Source organism: Phaenicophaeus curvirostris, chromosome 5 (genome assembly GCF_032191515.1).
Source record: "Phaenicophaeus curvirostris isolate KB17595 chromosome 5, BPBGC_Pcur_1.0, whole genome shotgun sequence".
In the NCBI taxonomy this organism is placed as follows: domain Eukaryota; kingdom Metazoa; phylum Chordata; class Aves; order Cuculiformes; family Cuculidae; genus Phaenicophaeus; species Phaenicophaeus curvirostris.
This window is the reverse complement of record NC_091396.1, coordinates 53,629,813-53,652,297: the sequence shown is the minus strand read 5'-3', so window position 1 is coordinate 53,652,297 and position 22,485 is coordinate 53,629,813. Positions and strand designations below refer to the sequence as shown.

The window sequence follows — 22,485 nt, the reverse complement described above, 5'->3', positions numbered from 1 at the left end:
ACAGCAGAAGGCTGGCTCCTCACTTCCAGGCATCAGCACTCTTTTTTACTGACAGGAAAGTTACTAACTTCCATGCTGCATGCTGACTGTGAGGAGACTACTTGGCAGTTTTGGTGTGAGCGTTTGCAATTACTACTTTGTAACACGAAAACGGACTCTGAGGCACTTGTTTTCTTCTGCTAGAAAGTCAGCAGTGTTTTCCTGCTAGAAGACAACAGTTTGCAGCAGTTTAAAAGGGTGAAATATTCTCTTAAAAGAAATAGTTTAAGCACAACCATCAACTGCTGCAGCATACCAAGCACCAGTCCAGATCCTAGGGCAAGGACAACATGGGTTGTTCTGCGCTCAGGCAGTTTGATGTAATTGAAACGTATGTTCCTAGGTCATTATTTTTCTGAGTTGCTCTTTGGTTTTTATCTTTCAGAAGCGCTCTGGAGGCACGTGCTCATTCCTACGTCGAGTGTGCTGGGTGGCACTACCATTGCAATTACTCCTCTTGTTCCTTCTGCTTCTGGCCTTCCTCCTGCCCCTTGCAGATGAGACCAACAGCTGCCACCTGGCCAACAACTTTGCTCGGTCCTTTAAGCTGATGCTGAGACACGAGGGCCAGCCTCCAACCTGACTGCTTGGAGTGGGACAAGGTGACTCCCAGAAATAAACGCTCTGTGGTTTAAAAAACCTGCAAGTGTTGTAGTTTTTAGGGCATCTAACAAGGCCATAATATCAACTGGATAGGTTACATAAATGCAGCATAAGGTTAGTCCACTTTAATCAAATATTTGAGCAAAACTAATATTTTTACAATATTTTGTTATTGTATTTATAACATGTATATAGAGATTGTGTATGTATGTACATGCGTGTGTGTATATATATATATATGAAAATGCCTATTGTGATCAAACTAATATCCACCACCCACTCATCTGCTGTTTGAGGATAATCCTCCAGTGTTTCTGTTTCTACCATCTTTCATTTTTAGAATCAGATTCTTGTCATTTACAACTAAAGTCCAAGCAAGTATAAGAGGATGTGGGTATGCACCAAAGTGAAGGTGGAGAAGAATCACATTTGAATACAGTGGTTGACATTCAGCTCAAAGAAAGTTTGGGTGATTCTATTTGAACTCTTGACCTGGTTTTGTTTTTGTTTTGTTTTTGTTTTTTTTCCCCAGTATCTGGATGCAGATATTGCAGAATTTAATAGAAATGTTTCCACTGACTTCTGTAAGAGTGGAAGTGGGCCTCTACTTGTTCTCACTTCTTACCAGATTTCTTTTCCAACTACTGTATTCTCGAGCCCACCTGAATCAGGAGAGATTGAATAGAGTAGGAAGGAAGCTGGGAGAAGAGAAATTTTTTTTAGTATTTCAATAGCAGGAGACTTTTAAAATAAGGTCATAATTTTCTGGTTTATGAGCACTGAACAAATCCTTGTATCACTGGACTTGTCTTTAAAAAGCAGTGGAGTTTTTTTGTTTGTGTTTTTTGGGGATTTGGTTTGTTTTTTTACTTTATAGTCATTCGGTAATGGATCATAAAGCCTGAGCAATGGGGTGAAAGCCTGGCTCAGTGTTGGTGAAGCAAAAGTTGGAAGTACTTTGATAATACTACCCTGGAAACAAGATTCCTTCCTAGGATGTTTTTATATTAATGGTTTGTTAAACTGATGTAAACTAATTGTATCAAAGACAATCAAGCCTAGTTTTCTATAGAATTTAAACTGATGACTTGTCATATATTTACCTAACCTTATGCCTGATTTATCAAATTTTTGAATGTACATTTTAACATGGCCTTTTAATGTAAGAACAATTCTCACTTTACTGTGATGAAACCATTCTTAGTGGTGTTTTACCTAATTGACTTCAGAGATAAAAAGTAATTTTTAAAATTTTGTGACATTTCTGAAAGCTATCTCTTATTGTCCTGTGTTTTTAGCCACAGTAGTAAGCATGGAAAAAAAAAAATTAACTGAAGAAATAGTTACTTTTCCCATCCTGGCTATTTTGTGGGAGGAACTTATCTTCTGAATACCAGTATGGTGTATTCAGTATTGTTTTCCAAATAAGTTCCAAAATAATATTAAATCTGCTGTGCAGGTAAATTATTTAGTATCTGAGGAACTGACAGAGGAAGTCATACTTCTTTAACAAAACCATGAAAGTTGTGCTAAAGAAGCAAACTTGGGTAAAATAGGGAGGCATAGCAGCAAGGAGATCATTATACGCACAGAATGAGGGAAAACAGGCAGGCATGAAAAATGACTAGCTAATGATACAAGAAGCCTAAGAAAAGAAGTCGCAAGGAACGCAGAGGGCAAGAATACAGGCTCGATGGAAGAAAAATCTGAATCTTTTCAGTTCCTTCTCCCTGCTACTATACTAGTCCTATTGCATATTAAACAGCTTTTCTTCAATAAGCTTTAAAATGGGGCAAGTAACAGGGTATCTACCAGTGTTCTGAGGAGACTCTCCCACCACTAGGACTCTGTTGCTGTGTTCCTAATAGTGCTTCAGACTATACTGGTTTTGATAGAGTTGGATAAAAATGCTAGATTTGTGTAAGCGTGAAATTTACTTTCTTTTGTATTTTTCTTGTTTTTCTTCTGAAAAGTTTGTGATACTGGTCCCTGAAAGTATATGTAAATATTAATCAATCCAGTAGTTGGAATAATGAAAACAAACTGCCCAGTTCAACTTCCAGGAAACTGAATAGAGCTTAGATTCCTTAAATCAGAAACTAAATCATAACATTTCCAAATCAGTCCTTAAAATCTTAAGCACTGTTCTTCGTGCCTGAATCTTTGCTTACACATAGAATCATAAAGAATTGAAAATTGAAAAACCAGTGTATCATTTTGCCTTTCAAGAAATACTTGTATAAACGCCACAATAAATCTATCTTTGCCAGGCATCTTATATGTCTCTCAGGTTGTAGATTATGTACCCAGCTGGCTCTAAGAACTGGTTTTGGAGACTTTACTATCAACTGGATGATATCAATTGCCAGTCTTCAGCTAAAAACACGTTTGCCCAATGAATTACATCAGCTTCCTCCAGAGTTGCTGGGGGCTGTCAAATATAGTCTTCATAGTTCTCACATCATTGACCCACTGTGAGCCACTGCAAGTTAATTGCATTAATCTACCTGTCCACAATTGGCAACTCTCAGAAACCAGTTTATTAAAATACTAAAGATAATGCTGTTGGTGTAGACATCATGATTCATTCAGAAACCAATATTATTCTTTTCTATATTTAAAAATAATTATCTATTGGTTACACTGGGTTGTAAACAGATGAGTTGTAGTTTTTTTTGGGTAGCTGTGGAAGGTTTTAGGCACAAGGCTGTTTGACTGGCACATGTAGGGTTAAGAATTATGTACTTCCTTAATGGTAAAACAAACCAAACTAAAACAAAGACTCTTGAATGTAGCGTTTTCAAAAAACTATATAAAGCAGGATGGAAAAATCTGTCGCACAGATGATTTTTTTTATTATTCATTGTCTATCCAATTTAAAATATGAATTTGTATCTTCCATAGAGATATCAGTACATCTGGAAAGAAAAGGAATACCTATCAGGAAAATACGAGTTCAAGAAGTAGCCTAAATGGCACCTCTGCTACCTAACCTACTTCAGCAAGTGCCAGATTTAGCTTATTGTACATGTGAGCTATCCACCCTCCTCCTAATAAACAATGTGTGAAACGAAACTGCACAGGGGAAGGTATAACATCCCAGTGGAAGCAGCAGGAGACACTAGGTCTTCAAAAGGCAGCCTGCTATCTTGATTCAAGTGATGAACATGCGGGTTTGGCATAATGAGAGCAACACACAAACAAGGGTTTGTCGTCATGTTCTGCCAGGCATAATTTTGACAGTGACCATCAGCAATGTGCAATTGCACATCCCTGACTGTGAAAGGAGGCTCCTCTCAGAGTGATTCACTCTAGCTGGGATCTGAGCCTTGGGAGTGTTTTTTTTCCTTTTCATTAAATACAAAATTAACTGCTAAGTCAAACCCCTCAGTGACAGATTAATGGTAGGTGGTAGGTGCTGATGCTCCAGGGAAGGATGCAGGAAGTGCTACTGTAGATAAAGAGTACAAATCACACATTTGTTCTATACAAATCACACATTCGTTATACAACTGGTAGGAGGGTTTCTGCTCTTATGCAAGTAAATGCCACATGTTGCTTTAGCTCTCTGGATTTGTGGGGTGATCCTGTTCAGTGCCTTACTGAAGGCTAGTGGCTTTCTGGCTTCAGAGCTGTTCACAAGGGTGAGTTCCACATCGTTTCTACAAGTTGTGTATAAAAAGGAATTCCCCTGAACTGGTTTTGAATCAGAAACTTTTTGTTTGAGCATTTGTTTGAATTTTTCTTCTTTGGCCACTGTGTGTTGAATCCAAGGAACCAGAAAGACCAGCACTACCCTCTCCAGAGCATTCTTTGTCTTTCCTTCTTTTATCAGAGCAGGGGAGATTTGACTTTGACTCCTTCCTAAAGTAAAAGATCCCAGTCTTCTCTGTTTTTTTTCATGTTACAGCTCTTCCACACCCTTGACCATTCCTGTCACCTTTCTCTTAACTGTTTCCAGTGCCAGTTCTTCCTCCATATGTAAAGCAAAAAATCTGGTCCTGCTTCAGTATATTGAAAGTCAGTATCTTTTTTCCCCATTATAGTTCCTTTTGTAGATACCCTGCCTGTTTCTGCTGTTCCCTGTGCCAAAACAGCCTTCGTCATTCTGAGGGGACTCTGGTCCTTGCCAGCCATCTCTTCCAAGTCTCCTGGCCATGTCCTGCCCTCATCTGCCTTACTTATTACATCAGGGACTGACCTTAATATTGATATCTGCAGATGGGAGTTTAATTGTGTTGCTTAACTATCAATTATTAAAAATTATGAGCAATGCATTGTTCATAGCCTGGCCAGACCCTTTTCTCTTCTTCTCTCTAAGCAGGTTTTGATGGATAATCCAATTACTGTGTGCAGAAAATTGCCCGTTAATAGCGAGGAGGGCTGGTGTTTCAATTTCAATTCTATTATCCTCACGTTGTCACTGCATGTATAAGCGCTCCCATGTGCTGCTGGGCCCAGGGTTGTATACTCCAGGCTGTGCGCCCTTGAGCTGCTGGGAGTGTTTGAATGTCACTGTTATACACTCTAATAAGCCAGTATCCCCCCCCTCCTTATTTTAGCTGGAAAAACAAAAAGAAAGGAAAGGAAAGGAAATTGGTCACTTTTAAACTGATTTCACAACTCATTTATCAAGCCCTCTAGCAAACCATTTATTTTGGCTCCTTTTACTCCATCAAAAGCTGTATGTTAAAAGGGAGAGATGAATTTGGAGAGGCTAGAAACTGAAGGCAAGCTGCTGTGCCACCCGCCCTCACCAGCGCTTTGCCAGGAGGCCTCCAGCTGGAATTCAGGGGTAGGAACTGTTATTTTTCCTGAAGTGACTCCCACCTTCAAAATCAAATTATTTCTTTTGTCAAGTCCAATAAGAATTGAACACCACAGACCTGGTTTCACTACAGATATGAATGAATGCCTCTGTACAGTACTTTCCATTGCCATGTGTGTGTATATGTAATGTAATGGGGAGTGCAATTATTGTTCTATTTAAAGAAAGGTGACATTCCACTTCAATGTAATTTTCAAGTGCAGCTTGTAAAAGATATGTTGTCTTAAAGGAAGCTGGAGGAGTTCAGAGGTGTTTTAATGAGCTTTAATATGCTTTGAGTTAGGGCTTCAGACTCTTAAGGCAAAAAGCACACAAGATGATTTTCCCATCACCTTCCCAGATCAGACCCTGGGAGTTACAGCTTGAGTAGTGGTTATTTCTTGAAGATATTTGGATGCTGCGTGCACTAACTGTGTGTCTGTCCTCAAACACCAACCTTCATTTTGTACACATGCTTGTCTAGAAGGCAAAAGACGCACCTTTGTCCTGCTCCAAGACCCTGGTGGTCATTTTTGTCTCAGCAGATGTATTCCTTTTGATGAGTGTCATTCTTTCTTTTTTTTTTTTTTCCGCCTTTTAATTTGTACCAATTGAGCTTATCACGTGATTCCAGGAGGGCACACTCCACCTGCCCAGCCTCAGAGCTTCCCTTCCAGCAATATACTTTCTTCTCTTTTATTTACTTGGGTGTACTGGACCACTGTAAAGCAATTGCATGAGCAATAACATGGTGTTGCATTTTTCTACCACTGCCTTTTGTAAGACGTAATACTCCACCAACATTGAAAAGTGGTAGGAGATCAGAAGCAGCAGTGTTGTTTTCTGGCAAAATGTCCAATGTACAATGCTTCTACAGGGGACCTGTCCTCTCTTCTCAAAGCAGTTGAGGCCCAGTTTAATTAACAAGGCTGGATTATAAACAATCTTGGATCCCTTCACCAACACTCAATCACTTTTGCTTCCATTGTTTTTTGTGCTTTTGTTTATTTTCAAGCTAGAATAAATTTTAAAGGAACATGCTAAGACTCCCATATAAGGTGAATAAATATCCTATGTGTTTCACAAAAAATTACAGCAAAATTAGGGTATTTACTCTCACATTAATGAAATTAATTAAATTCATAAAAAGAATGAATAGAAAAGAATTAATAAAAATTTACTGTGAGGGTGGTGAGGCACTGGAACAAGTTGCCCAGAGGATGGATGCCCCATCCCTGGAGGTGTTCAACGCCAGATTGAATGAGGCTTTGAGCAACCTCCTCTAGTGGGAGGTGTCCCTGCCCATGGCACTGGGGTTGGAACTGGTTGATCTTTAAGATTCCTTCCAACCCTAATCAATCTATGAATCTATGATTCCATGATTAGAAAGTTATTAAGAACAGACTGGATTTAGTTTCTGCAGTGAAATCATTCTCTGCTTTTTAAAGATCAGCAAATATTGAGGTAAATTTTGTCACCTTCTGTTAGAAGTGACCCGAAACTAAAATGCGAATCCAGTCAAATGAGAGATTTATTGATGCAGATGTAAACTTCACCAGAATGTCCAATATTAGATTACTCGCCTATGGGCAGAGGAAACCTAAGGCAGTTTATAAGAGAAACTCATATTCTGAATGGTTTTAAAATTTCTCAGAGCTCCTCTCCACTTCCAAATGTCAGTAATGTGGATGATCAGAAACCTTCCCATGAACCGTGTGCATTTTGTGTTTGAAATCCTGTCTTGAATTCAGGTCTCCACCTCAGCTTCTTGTAAATGTTCATGTTCAAGTAGAACAAAAATGCTAGGAGCAATTACAGCATGAACATCTCTTCTTGTTTATGTATAGCAGCTGATAGCAGAGTCTGTAATAATAATCTGTGTTTATACATGTGCTGGTCAATGCAACAGTTGGGTACAAAATACCTTTTAACTGTCACAAGAAACTAACTGGATTGATGTCACTTTTTGCTTGTATGACTATAATTACTTGCCTTGCAGGGAACAGTTCCACTTTTGTCATGTTATTTATGATTTTCAAATACATGTGTGATAAATTAGACTCATTGCTAAGATAAACAATACTGGAGCCAAGCAGCTGTCTCTGTACATGTGCATGTTATCACAGCTGATATCAAGTCTAAGTCAGATTCCCCATCTTGCTTAAGGACCTTTCCTTAACCTTTCTGGCTTATTCAGGGAAATGTGGACCAGTCTATTTTCTTATTGAAAACGTAGCTTTTTTGAAAAGCTGAACTTATTTTTCAGATCCTTTCTTTTAACAATTATTGATTCAGAAAGACTGTAACAATCATATTTTTCTAAACTGCATATTGCTTTTCTTGGGAAATGACATATAGATATATATATTTTTTTTTTAATAAAAAAATACCATTAGCTAGATTTAAATGATGTCTTGCATTTTGTTTCTTGCCTTTTAAATACGTAGGACCCAGGAATATTAGCAACTTATACCAATGCCGTGGCCTTCCCAGTGGTTACACAAAGCGTGTCTGCCCCCCGGCACAGGCTCTCCCTGCTTTAGAAGCCCTGGTGACGGCTCCCGCCGCTGCAGCCAACTCCGCTGCTGGCACAGCTGACCCCGTAACTTACTACACAGCCAAGACGTTTCTGGTTTCGTTTAACTGCTTATCTGCATCAGTAAGTCCCGTATCCCTGAGATAAGAACCACTGTTGCTGGAGGGGGCGGGTTCTCCCACCTGTACGCACCCATGATCGCTGCTGACTCTATCTTGGTATTGGATGTAAACTTCGCTAAGCCAAGGCGTGAATGTTGTCTGGTTCTGTACCCCCCTTAATGTTTACTGGCAGCAAGGCGTTTCAGCAGCGGCTCGTCGTAAACCCAGCATTCTCCATCTTCATGGAATAACCTTGTTTCCCATGAGGTCTCGTTCTCTTTTCCAGCTCTGGCTTCAGCTCTCTGTCTTTCTGGAAGCGCATGCTTTGCAGCTGTGGCTGCGTCGATGTCTCTACTTTTTAAGTTGTAGGTTATGTCTTTCCATAAGCAGCGAGACTCAAAGTCATCTCGGTCCTCCAGTTTTCTTACCTTCTTCTTAATTGTAGGCATTTTCTTGGTATCTATAAAGACAGCATTCTCCCCTGTTGTGTACTTGGCATACATGACACCATTCCACTCTCCTTCAATTGAGCAGAAGGGTTTCTTGTCGTTACGAGAAAAAATTTCAGCTGTAATTCTGTGCTTCTTTCCTCCATAAAATGGTTTTGTGTGGAAGATGATGGAAGTGTTATAACCTGTCTTCAAGCAATTAATACTGCATTCTCCGCTGAGTTCTATCCATGGCACAGTGAGAATAGACCTTCCGTAACCATTAGGGAAGGTCAAGATATAGTGTTCATCATAATCAAGGCATATGATGCACCCTTGCCCTATGTTATGAACCCCAACAGACATTCCTAAGAATTTTGACTTCGTCCATATGTGAGCATTGAACTGTATCCACTTGTTAAAACACTCCGCGTAAAATGCTGAAATCAGAGGATGATGAGACCTGCTCCGCCAAGAACGTCACACAGCTCTTACTGACCGATGGAACTGGTCCTTCTGAAACTGGCTCCATATCATCTTTACTTTCGGTGCCTGGTAATACCCAGTGACATCAGAAGAACTCACCCAAAATGGGATTGTAAGGCTTTTTAGCAACTGACCCTTTTCTTCCTGCATGAAAAGCTGAGTGGCACCATTTAAGCACTTGAACCATTCATTCCTTTGGATCCTTCTGGTTACTGATGCTGACAAATAAGTCCGGATGTGCAAAAAATTCAGCATACATTTCCAACAGTGATCTTCTACCACCCAGTCAAGGAGAAGCAGCTGATAATCTCTTCTATAAACAGCTGGGGTTAATCTCTAGATCAATGCCTCTCATTCTTGTGGGAAACTTCAATCTTCCTGATATCTGCTGGAAGTACAATAGAACAGAAAGGAAGCAGTCTAGGAGGTTCCTGGAGTGCATGGAAGACAACTTCCTTGCACAGCTGGTGAATGAACCAACAAGGGAAGGTGCCCTCCTGGACCTGCTGTTTGTGAACAGAGAAGGCCTTGTGGGGGATGTGGCAGTAGGAGGATGCCTAGGACAAAGCAATCATGAGATGATAGGGTTTTCTGTTCTAGGAGAAGTGAAGAGGGTGGTTAGCAGGACAGTAGCATTAAATTTCCAGAGGGCAGACTGTGAACTCTCCAGAAGGCTGGTTGGCAAAGTTGCATGGGAGACAGTACTTAAGGGCAAGGGAGCCCATGAGGGCTGGGAGCTCTTCAAAAAGGAAATCCTAGCAGCTCAGGAGAAAGCCATGCCCATGTTCCGGAAAAAAAAGCCGGCAGGGGAGAAAGCCAGCTTGGTTGAATAGAGAGATCTTGAGTGATATCAAGAAGAAGAGAAATGTTTATGGGCTCTGGAAGAGGGGACAGGCCTCTTGGATGGACTACAGGAGGGAAGTGAGATTGTGTAGAGAAAAAATCAGAAGGGCTAAGGCTCAACTAGAAATCAGATTGGCAAAGTCTGTGAAAGATAACAAAAAATCTTTCTATGAATATGTAATAAAAGGCGGACTAGGGAGACCATACAGTCCCTACTGGATGCAGAAGGAACAACAGTGACAGGGGACGAGGAAAAGGCTGAGGTACTTAACGCCTTCTTTGCCTCAGTCTTTAATTGTAAAGAAAGTTGTTCTCTCTGTGTACAAACTCAGGAGCTAGAGGAGCAAAATGAGGCTCCCATGATCCAAGAGGAGTTGGTCAGAGCCTTCCTAGCCCGACTAGACATCCACAAGTCTATGGGGCCGGATGGGATTCACCCTAGGGTGTTGAAGGAGCTGGCGTATGTGCTGGCCAAACCCCTTTCCATCACCTTCCAACAGCCCTGGAAGACTGGGGAAGTCCCACTGGACTGGAGGCTGATGTTGTGCCCATCCACAAGAAGGGTCGCAGGGAGGACCCAGGAAACTACAGGTCTGTCAGTCTGACCTCAGTGCCAGGGAAAGTCATGGAGCAGGTGATCTTGAGTGCTATCATGAAGCACATGCAAGAGAACCGGGTGATCAGGCCCAGTCAACACGGGTTCACAAAAGGCAGGTCTTGCCAAACTAACATGATCGCCTTCTATGACAAAGTGACTCGGCTGCTGGATGAGGGAAAAGCTGTGGATGTATCTTCCTGGACTTCAGTAAAGCCTTTGGCACAGTTTCTCACAGCGTTCTGCTTGAGAAACTGCCAGCCTCTGGCCTGGACAGGCACACACTCTCCTGGGTGGAAAACTGGTTGGCTGGCCAGGCCCAGAGAGTGGTAGGAAATGGTGTGAAATCCAGCTGGAGGCCAGTGACAAGTGGGGTTCCCCAGGGCTCAGTACTGGGTCCAGCCCTGTTCAATGTCTTTATCAATGACCTGGATGAAGGCATCAAGTGCACCCTTAGCAAGTTTGCGGACGACACTAAGCTGGGTGGAAGTGTTGATCTGCTGGAGGGTAGGGAGGCTCTGCAAAGGGATCTGAACAGGCTGGACCGCTGGGCAGAGTCCAATGGCACGAGGTTTAACAAAGACAAGTGCCAGGTCCTGCACTTGGGGCACAACAACCCTGTGCAGTGCTACAGACTAGGAGAAGTCTGTCTAGAAAGCTGCCTGGAGGAGAGGGACCTGGGGATGTTGGTTGACAACCGACTGAACGTGAGCCAGCAGTGTGCCCAGGTGGCCAAGAAGGCCAATGGCATCTTGGCTTGTATCAGAAATGGTGTGACCGGCAGGTCCAGGGAGGTTATTCTCCCTCTGTACTCGGCACTGGTGAGACCGCTCCTCGAATCCTGTGTTCAGTTCTGGGCCCCTCACCACAAGAAGGATGTTGAGGCTCTGGAGTGAGTCCAGAGAAGAGCAACAAAGCTGGTGAAAGGGCTGGAGAACAGGCCCTATGAGGAACGGCTGAGAGAGTTGGGGTTGTTTAGCCTGGAGAAGAGGAGGCTGAGGGGAGACCTCATTGCTCTCTATAACTACCTGAAAGGAGGTTGTAGAGAGGAAGGTGCTGGCCTCTTCTTCCAAGTGACAGGGGACAGGACAAGAGGGAATGGCCTCAAGCTCCACTAGGGGAGATTTAGGCTGGACATTAGGAAAAATTTTTCACAGAAAGGGTCATTGGGCACTGGAACAGGCTGCCCAGGGAGGTTGTTGATTCACGTTCCCTGGAGGTGTTTAAGGCACGGGTGGACAAGGTGTTAAGGGGCATGGTTTAGTGTTTGATAGGAATGGTAGGACTCGATGATCCGGTGGGTCTCTTCCAACCTGGTTATTCTGTGATGCTACAATTCTATGATCTGGACTTTTGTATTTGGTACCAATTTCACCTTTCCTTCACTGGTCAGATTGACATCTACAATTCTATTTCCATTGTAACCAATTTCAAGCTTTTTATAAGTCCAAAGATAATAATCTTCCCCATTTTTATCTGCTTCTCCAACAATACCCCATATTGGCAAGTCATCAATATACATCTGGTACCAATAGCAATTTTTTTATAGCGTACACAAATGCATCTTGTCGTCCTTTGTCCAAGTCGATTTCACAGTAACTAGTCTGCATCAGATCATCTTTAAATGTGATTTCTAGACCACTAAATTCCAATTCAACTCCCTGAAGTGTTTCACCAAGGGTTTCATGATAACGGTCGATGCTTTTTTTTGATCCCATGGAGAAAGGGAGAGAGAAGTATTTGTATGTTTCTTGGCGATTATGTTAGGGTCCTACTGTATTCATCCACAGAACAACTTCGTCTTTATCTTTGTACATGTGGTCGTGCTCGTCGGCGCGGTCGCGGAGCGGCAGCCAGAGCAGGAGGAGCAGTGCGGCGGCCGCACGGAGCTGCAGCCTGGGCGCCGCCATCTCGGGCCTCGGCGTCCCCGCGCTCGCTGAGGGCCCGGCGGCCGCCACTTCCTCCCCGCCCAGCCACGGCGTCCGGCCGCGCGCAGGGTTACACCCTCACTTTTGTGCCTGTAGAATCTCCGGCTCATACATCTCTGACATCCATCCATGACTGAGATGTGTTATGGTTTGGCTTTGGAGTGCTGCCTTGAGATGTCTCTTGCCAAACAAACTAGGATTCGCAAAACAGATAAACATCCACAACTGAGGACTTGCAGTACTGTAAGCCAAATCCAACCACTTTCAGGCAGTGCTAAAACCCTATAAAGCAGATTGAATATGTTTGAGCTGGTAAATTGTGCATCTGTCTCAGGCCACATAAGCTATACTGCATGCACATACCCAGCCTGTTTGCAGAGCTTGTATATCTCTCTGCACTATTGAACCCAGTATTTGATTGGCCACGTTAAAGACCCTTCAGTGTTGAAGGCAAAATCTTGCACTCCTGTGGCCATGCATTAAAGTAAGAATTCTAGACAGCCCCGAAGGCATCCTTCAAACCCACCCTTTGGAGTGAAGGTAACCCTAATTTATAAATTGTAATTGATTTTGTAGCCAGATGCTTTCAACAGAATTTTCCATGACTGCAATACAATGAGGTAGAAAATTACTGTTGTGCCATATGTCTATTATTAGCCCTTTCTCTGATTCCAGCTAGAAATTTAGATTGTATTAAATATTATTTATATATGCCCTCTCCAGAAATCTCTATATGAAGAACGTGTTTGGTTCTATGCACACACATTAAAAACATTTATTCCTCTGTTAGCACAGAATCTCCAGAGCAATTGTGATTTCTGCTTGTCCTTAATCCTTTTTGTTGAGGTAATTGAAGAACTCAGAGAGGAGAAATGTCTCCAAAAAAATGGCCATCACTAGACCAGCAGGTAGTAATCTCTGCACGTCAAAAGAAATGGTATCTAAACTCAGGAGTTTGGTCTGTCTGATCTTTTCAGTATTAAGTAGAAAATGTTTTACTTTGATGTGTGTGCATACACAACTCATTAGCACTACACAGATTTGAAGAGTGAGTTCATATACAGGAATTCTTATAACTTGTGTCAACAAGACAGTACATTTTTTTTTTTTCTCCAAAAGAAATAAAACTGCTCTATGACAGAGATTCCCAGAGCAAACAAAACTTTTTGTAATAACTGAGGATTACAGATTGAAATTAAATTATCCACCCTAGTAAACTGGAGAAATCATTTTGCCTTTCAAGAAATACTTGTATAAACACCACAATAAATCTATCTTTGCCAGGCATCCTAAATGTCTCTCAGGTTGTAGATTATGTACCCAGCTGGCTCTAAGAACTGGTTTTGGAGACTTTACTATCAACTGGACAGTATCAAGTCTTCAGCTGAAAACATGTTTGCCCAATGAATTACTTCAGCTTCCTCCAGAGTTGCTGGGGGCTGTCAAATATATTCTTCATAGTTCTCACATCATTGACCCACTGTGAGCCACTGCAAGTTTATTGCATTAATCTACCTGTCCACAATTGGCAACTCTCAGAAACCAGTTTATTAAAATACTAAAGATAATGTCGTTGGTACAGACATCGTGATTCATTCAGAAACCAATATTATTCTTTTCTATATTTAAAAATAATTATCTATTGGTTACACTGGGTTGTAAACAGATGAGTTGTAGTTTTTTTTGGGTAGCTGTGGAAGGTTTTAGGCACACGGCTGTTTGACTGGCACATGTAGGGTTAAGAATTGTGTACTTCCTTAATGGTAAAACAAACCAAACCAAAACAATGACTCTTGAATGTAGTGTTTTCAAAAAACTATATAAAGCAGGATGGAAAAATCTGTCACACAGATAATTTTTTTTATTATTCATTGTCTATCCAATTTAAAATATGAATTTGTATCTTCCATAGAGATATCAGTACATCTGGAAAGAAAAGGAATACCTATCAGGAAAATACGAGTTCAAGAAGTAGCCTAAATGGCACCTCTGCTACCTAACCTACTTCAGCAAGTGCCAGATTTAGCTTATTGTACGTGTGAGCTATCCACCCTCCTCCTAATAAACAGTGTGTGAAACGACAGGACAGGACAAGAGGGAATGGCCTCAAGCTCCACCAGGGGAGGTTCAGGCTGGACATTAGGAAAAAATTTTTCACAGAAAGGGTCATTGGGCACAGGCTGCCCAGGGAGGTGCTTGAGTCACCTTCCCTGGAGGTGTTTAAGGCACGGGTGGACAAGGTGCTAAGGGGCATGATTTAGTGTTTGATAGGAATGGTTGGACTCGATGATCCAGTGGGTCTCTTCCAAGCTGGTTATTCTATGATTCTATTTTACAGATTTCCATGTAGTTTTGAAACTCTTTGTTGTCATATATATCGTCCTATTTGCTAGAGTTTTCTCAAAAAGCTGTAAGCTTCTGTATATTGACTCTATGAAATTGTATAAAAGCGTAGCTGCATAAAAAGACTGACTTTATTTTTTATTTAAGTTGTTAGAGTTCAGATGTATAGAAAGAAATCAGGTCATTGTTTTGAAAGGCTGGACACTTCCTAAAATGTCTCGACTGAAAGTGAGATTTTATCCTAGAAATGGTGCCGTTTTCAGGCCTGATTCTGTAGTTTATTCAAACTGTTTAGGATCTTTTTTTCACAACTACTCCCATGAAATTTCTGGGGAAATATTAAAAATAAGAGACTATAATGTGTGAATAGAAGTGACAGAATAAGTCTCTCTTCTAATGAAGAATGGGGTGTTTTTAACTAGGGAAGAGGTTATATTTTGAGTATATAGGACAACATTTTGTGTTCTCTTCTGCACTGTGGACTCCTGTGTATTATGGATTTATTCCATAGCTGGAATGCCAGATTAAATCAATTGAAGCCCTGTGTGCAAATGAACATAATAGAAAGCTGCAGTGAAAGATTGCAGAAAATGGCCTGGTTATATTCTTCAGAACAATTAAAGTCACTCACAGCCTTGGCTTCTCTGCACCTGTGAAGCACAGGTCCTCGGTGTGTACTTTGGTCATGGTGTAACATGGAAGGATTTCTGCTCTGTGCCTGGAAAATACTGTCTATTTCTCAACTTTGTCAGAAGCATAATATTTTCTCAAGTTAAAAAACAAATAATCTGATTCTGCAAGACTCATCTGGGAGTTAGAGGCAGCTGGGACCTTCTGTGATTGGGCCACATTATTCTGAAAGTTTATCCCTTGAAGACAAATAAAATATGATGTGACTTTGCTGTTTGCAAGTAAGTTAAGGAGACTAGAAATTCATCACCCCAAGCCCTAGCCTTTAGACTGTTTTTTGCTTCTCCGCTGTTACCAATGAACTTTGTTGAATCAGATTATAAAATCAGAGTATTTTATTGCATGTGCCCTTTTTTTGTAATGAAAAAAAGTTGTATATTATGTTGCAGCCATACTGCAGTAAATAAACACATATATATTTCTTTTTAAGGACTTCCAAATTACTGGGGGGCAGGGGGTTCACATTTTTGCTATGCTTATTGCTTACTATCAGAGTATCTGGGCTGACCTAGAAACACCCAGAGCAAGGGAAGCAAGCATAAAATTTGCTGCTGCCTGCTCCTCTGGAAGAAGCTTGTACTTAATGGCTTCACTCTAGTCCTGTAATATTTAATAGAAAATGCCAGCTCTTCTGTAAGACTGTGCAGTTGTTTGAATAAAATTCTGCCAACCCAAAGAGAATGTGAATTCACTAAATCATATTACGATTTGGTATGTTTTCTTACAGGATTGGCCACTGACGCTCTGTCTCTGTGGGGTTATTCTGCATCCCAAACCCACTAAGACAAAGGGGAAAATTTTTTTAAAACCTCAGATTTTAACTTAATGCCAATCGCATGTAGTGAGTGAACAGTGGATTAGTTTAACCACTGCTGATTTCTCTGAAGAGTAATCACTGCAGCATGTATGTTTGGATGCACAATTCTCATTAGCATCCAAGTAGTTGCTGGTTTCTTTCCTGAATCTTTATGAGACAGAATCCACCAGCGTTGCTAACGTTAGAAGGCTTCACAAGCAGTTACTCCTTGAGGAGTAGAAAGCTACTATGATTTTTTTTCTTCCATTGTGAACCTGAGGGCTTGGTTGTGCATTGCTTTTATCAATACACTGAGCTTTATCCAGTCTTTGACTTCTCTCAGGCGTTTATACCATGTGGTCCTGTGTCTTGCTATGCACTGTCTCCCACTGAGCCCTCAAACATACAAACACAAACACTTCAGCTGATAACAGCTGTGTCGAGATCAAAACAGCAGCTTGAATCCCGCCCAGTAGAGACTGGGATAAAACGAGTCCAGGGCTGTAGGAAGTACAGGCTATGGTGGTGGGACAGTTACATTCCCATAAGGGCTACACACAATGCCTAAAAGAAGCTTCTGTTCCAATTTTTTTCCCTTTGCAATACTTTTCTTTCTGTCTTGCATTTTATTTTTTGTGCAGCCAGAAAATAGGCCTCTTTGTGTATACCAGGCTTCTTCTTCTGGAACCAGCAAAGAAAACTGGAACTTGATATTTTCCCAGACACTATGCATAGACCAGAAAAGACTGTCATCCAGCAGGGAAGAGAGAACTGCCGAGGAACAGATAAAACAGCTCACAATGTTACAGTGACTTAATAGTTTGTTGACCAGGTTCAGGCTGCAAACAGCTGTACAGCTGATCAGTGGGATCTGAGACAGTCATCAAGAATTATTATAGACACTTCTAGAGGACAATGAAATACTCCAGGCAGTTACAAATCTCTTAAGTCATATGCTACTGGAGAAACACCCGTTTTAGATAGCAACACTGCTCCTAGAGGATAGAAGTATCTGCTTAGGTTGTAGCAGCAAAAGGTGGCAAGTTCAATAAATAAAAATAATAGGGTAAGACCCTCAAGTGGAGTACATCAGTGCAGCTTCATTGAAGCTGTTGGAACCATGTAAATTTTACAGCAGTAAGAATCTGGCTTGCGGTCAACAGGGATTTTGTAGAAAGCTTAAAACCTCTCCATTTAGAAAATTCTTCTCTGCCCTGTGCACTAAACTGCATCTGCACACAAGTCCTCTCTGGTATAATGAGTTCATTTTGGATGTGAGCGTTCATTACAGACTTAGGTAAATTAAGGGGGGAAAACATGTCATTAGCAAAGTCTTATATAAAAGATGGAGCAAGGTTAGTGAGTGAGAACTATTTAAATGAAATCTACCTAATTTCTGGAGAGCTAATGGGGAGTGGCTTTCTATGGAAAAGGGCTGATGGTGTGTTGATGCTGCAAGCAGAAGCTGAATGCTATGGCCATAAGAGATTAAAAGAAGGGACTGAGGGTTTTTTTCTAGGTCAATATTTCAAACTTTCTAAATTTCATTATCTGACATTGCATGAATGCAGACTCGGTTTCCAACTGCAGAAAAACTTTCTGATAAACACATATTGCCAGAGCAAATGAAACTGAAGGCTCATCCGGTTTTACCGTAACACTCACGGTATTAAAAAGGATTGTAATATAATCCTCTTCAATGAATAACCCTAACAGATGTTATCAGGGTTGCTCTGTACGAGCTGTGGACCTCTTGCTAGAACTCCCTCTGAGGATGTCCAGTTCATAAATTGTCCTAATGGGCTGCCTGCCTTGTCCTGCTGCTGCAGCGGCATGAAAGGGAGTTGGTTACCAGCAGCCTTGAAAGCCGGCATTATTCCCATCTGGTTTGCATTACAATACTGCTAAATATTTCATACTGTTTGTTTTACAAACAAATAAGAGCAGAACTAATTTTTTGTTTAGTGTTCCTTAATTGACATTTGAGTGGGAACAAAAAGTTTGGGGTTTGTTTGGGCTTTTCATATTTCAGATTTTAACACAGCTCTGCAAAAGCTTTTAATGGAAGATCGCCATCGACTTTTCTGGTGGGCTTTTCTGGCGTCATTGATACAGGAAAAGATATGGGGGAAATCTAGATGATGAATGTGCTGTTCAATCAGCTGGGGTTTCTTTGCTCGCAAGCAGATAACTAGATGAAGTGCAAACAGAGACAGGGAGCAGACGTTGACTGCTTGTCAGCTATGTACAGAGATATCTCTGGCTGGGGCTGCTGGAAAACACAGCAGCTATTAGTACCCCTCTGCCCTTTCACAGCGCCCTGTCAGAGGGTCCCCAAGCACTGCAGCAAGAGCAATCCATTAAACAGTAGAGCATGGAGCCTGTTTAATCACTCCCACTTTAAAGGGGGGGAAATGGCAGCCCTGGGAGGATTCAACTGGCATTTTAGCCACAGGTTCCCTCGACTCCTGCTGAGATGGGTGAGTGAAGGCATTCCCATCTCCAGCAGCAGGATACAGGCAGCTCGCCTCCACACAGGGACCTTTGTCCGGGGGCCAGGAGAGGGGCAGGAGCCCATTGGGATGCATAACCACTCCTGAGACACCCACCTGTGGAAGTGCTGGAGGTTTAGGGTGGTTTCCTTCTAACCCAAAGCAAGTCCCAGCACAGAGAGAAACCTCTCAGCCAATACTTTTCTGCTCGAATGGCTGCACTGGCTGGTTTATCTGGCATTTGGATGAATATCTTCATTAGGGCACCCATTGAGCTGTGTGAGCTGTGAGGGCTAATCACAGGGTGGCATGACAGGTGTGAAATGCCATCCAAAAAGGGCTAAATATTGAATCATAGATTCTTTTGGTTGGAAAAGAGCTTTGAGATCATCGAGTCCAACCATACCCATCCACTACATAGAATCATAGGACTGAGAAAAGGTAAATATTCACTCAGTGTGTTGCAGCTTGGCCCTGCAGCTGGGTGACCGTATGTCAGTGCAGATAGTTAAATCACTATACTACAGTTGACGGGTAGTTATATTTTTTTATATCATTGCACAAATAGAAACTGGTTTGTCCAGTTCACTCTTGAGAAGAATTCTCTACAGTTACAGACACTCAAGCAGTGAAATTATATACTGCTTTCTGTATTATGTTTCTTATTTTTCTAGCATTTTACTCCTGAGGATCTCAAAGCCCATTGCAAGATTTAACTAATTCTTAACAGTATTCTATGAATTAATTTCTTTTTGCTAATTACAGCTGAAATACTATTGCTGGAACAGAGGTTTAGCGTTCTTGAGCATCTCTCTACAATAGCACATGATAGTTTCACTTAGGATTGTAAAAATAAATTGTAACTTGTAACTACCGCAGTTCCTTGCATTCAATCATTTTCATTGTGGATTTTGACATTCCACTTAAAAAATTTCAAATCCAGGAATAGTAAATGCCGAGTCATAAAAGCTTTAGGAAATGGGTCAAATCCAGAGTGCAAGGCAGCATTACAGCATCTGATCTGCTGTCTCGGATAATACCCTCACAAGACAAGGGTCTCTTCTTTTTTTCATTCCTGAATAAATGAATTGCAGCATGTATGAAATCTCCAGAGGCCATCTGTGACTGCAATTCATTTACCCACATTATTATGGAATAGATTTTCCAGTGAGTTCAAAACTCAGGAAAAGGGGGAAATGGAATAGTATGATGAGAAGGATCTGTGATCCATATCTAAAAATAAAAATATTATTCAATTGTCATATTTGATGGATAAAGTGTCTGATGCAGCAAGCAAAGCCATAGCAACTAGATAAATATGTTTAAAACATTTAACTTTGGTACATTAAGAATGAGTTGAACCAGCGGCTTATCGACACTGAAATTAAGCAGACATCTCTAAGTTCCTAAAAGCCTCTGATTTTGTTTAGCTTGGAAAAAAGTTTTCCATAGATAACTTGGAAGTGCAAGGGGAAGTTGGACTTGCTGCACAAAGGAGCAGCTCTGACAGGTCAGGACTAGCAATTACTTTTCTTCTTCATCTGCTATTTTCCAAGTGCCAGCAGACCCTACCTGATTTGCCTTAGACCACAAGAGGTCCCTCAGCAAACATACAGACCCTTGGATTCTACTTTTAAATTGAAATTAGTATGTTACTTTAGCTGCTGTAAAAATATTTTTTATATAAGGTGCTCTCAATATGTCTGTAGTGCTGTTAACATTCAGTAATTGTAATTAGTAACACATTCTCGTGAACAGCCAATTAGTTATGCGGCTGTAAGCATCAGATTTCCTCTCCGAGTAATTCCAAGGAGGTCACCAAAGTTACAGCAGGAACGAATTCAGCCCAAGGTGGCTGGCAGCTTTAGTCGTTACTCTGCATGTCATGTAGGTACCCACTGAAGAGTTTTATGTTCTACACCAGGTCCTGTGTTTCTTCATGAAGTGATACCACGCAGAAGAAGGAAACAGTACAAACCTCTAAAAAGTGTTTTCTGTGGACATCTGACCACAAATTATGGCTGAAGGAGGAAAATATTCACATCCACACAGTAATTAGGAGGCTGTGTTGCAGCAGAGAGGGGTGGAAAGGAAAGCAGGAGAAGGAGAAACACCTTGGAGGAGCATTTTAGCTTGCTGTTAGTCTGAAATCAGTGAGTGGTGCTGCACTGAGCCTTTTGCCCACCGCCCCTGGCGCTCTGTAAGCATCAGCATCAACTTTTTCCTGCAAACACACTATGACCTGAAATATCTTTATTCTGAGTCAGGGTGGAAGTGAAGAAGATGTGTTTAACCACTTTCTTTTTCCTAGTTTTCAAAGGATTACAAATGCACTCTTTTCAACTAAGTCACATGGGTGCTGTGGGGTATGAGCTGAGAAGAGGTTGAGGAACAGCAAGCCAAGCGTGCCTGCTTCGGGGCTGTATGAAGCCTAATACTGCTAATACTGCCACATTACTGCTTTCAACATGACCATCACAACCCACTAGGGAACAAGTAGCTGCAGATTGTATTTCTTTTTCACTCATGCCTTCACAACCATAGCAGATGAAATACTTTGCAGAGTGACCATATATATTGAGTGCAGCTTTGTGACTGGAATTACACAATACTGGCAAGACATTCGGTGACAGGATATGGTTCGAAAACTGCATCTTTTTAACAATATTCTTCCAGAGGAGAACTGAGACATACTGGCAGAAACATGCTTTTGCTGGTGCAAGTATATCTGTGCAACAGGCTTTTTCTTATTATGCCTATGTACAGATATACACTTCGTGATACTTGTGATCAGCAACATTGAGCTTGCCTTAGTGAATGCAGACACTAGGAGAAGGGCTAGTAAATAAAAGCAGTTTAGATCTGCTCATCTCTGTCTCAGGTCTACTTGCCACTCTTCAAAAAACTGGGGAAGAGGATGAAATACATGAGTGCTTTGGCATTAGCACTGATTTTAAACAGGGTGGCATTTTGATCCCAGAAAATTGAAATGAAATTCAAAGAAAACCAGAAATCATTCAAAACCCAAACTGTCGAAGGCAAAACTCAAGAAATTAAAATAAGGAAAAGATGTGGCAGTTAGGTCGAATAATAGTCAGATTTATGCATGGAAAGTAAAAAGGATAAAAGACAAATTAAATGACAACTTTCAAAGAAAAGGAAGAGGAAAGTGGGGCAAGACATAGATGGGAATGCTGGACCAGGGGGATCAGGGAGTGGGAGCAGGAGCTTGCAGGAAGGAGGTGGGGGCTACACAGGGTGCCAGGCTCTGGGGTGGCCCAGCAGGAGGGTGACACAAAAGTAGCAGCTTAGAGCCACAACAGGTCTTTTGTGTACAAAAGACAGGTATGGCTGGTCTTGATCTCAAGGGTCTTTTCCAACCTAGGGATTCTATGATTCTATGATCCTGGGAAGTCAGGTCTCATTCTCAGCACAGTCACCAGCCTGGAGGGGCACAGCCACGCTGGAGATCTACTGCCCGCACTTTGATCGGTTTCCTTGGAGTGAGCAGAAAAGCAAAATGCCTTCTGCTAAAAATCATGTCTAGAGATACTGTTTAATAACATGCCTAACCAGGAGTCACATTTCTCATGGTAAGAAAATCCAAACTAATCTTCTTCCACACTGTCACTGTCTTGCTGTGCTTGGCTCTCATGTTCTCTTTCAGCAGTTAGCTGGAAGGAAGAGGGCTCCTAGCACAGGGGAATGTCCGATCCCCCGCAGAGGAGCTGGAGGCTGCACAGCAGCCAGCCCCAGCCCCACTCACTGCTGGCAGGCAGGCTAGCAGGGAATCAGCAA

The 22,485-nt window shown here is 41.6% G+C and overlaps 1 protein-coding gene and 1 pseudogene across 1 annotated transcript in view; one reads left to right on the top strand and one right to left on the bottom strand.

Moving 5' to 3' along the window:
- Nucleotides 1-3,706, top strand: part of SYNE3 (spectrin repeat containing nuclear envelope family member 3) — a 71,356-nt gene extending 67,650 nt beyond the window's left edge. The window contains exon 18 of the mRNA XM_069858757.1: nucleotides 425-3,706. Within this exon, the coding sequence (XP_069714858.1) occupies nucleotides 425-622 (198 nt within the window). The 3' untranslated portion in view covers nucleotides 623-3,706. The remainder of the gene's footprint in view (nucleotides 1-424) is intronic.
- Nucleotides 3,707-8,028: 4,322 nt separating this feature from the next.
- On the bottom strand, nucleotides 8,029-12,348 carry LOC138720679 (oxysterol-binding protein-related protein 9 pseudogene; annotated as a pseudogene).
- Between the last annotated feature and the right edge of the window lie 10,137 nt (nucleotides 12,349-22,485).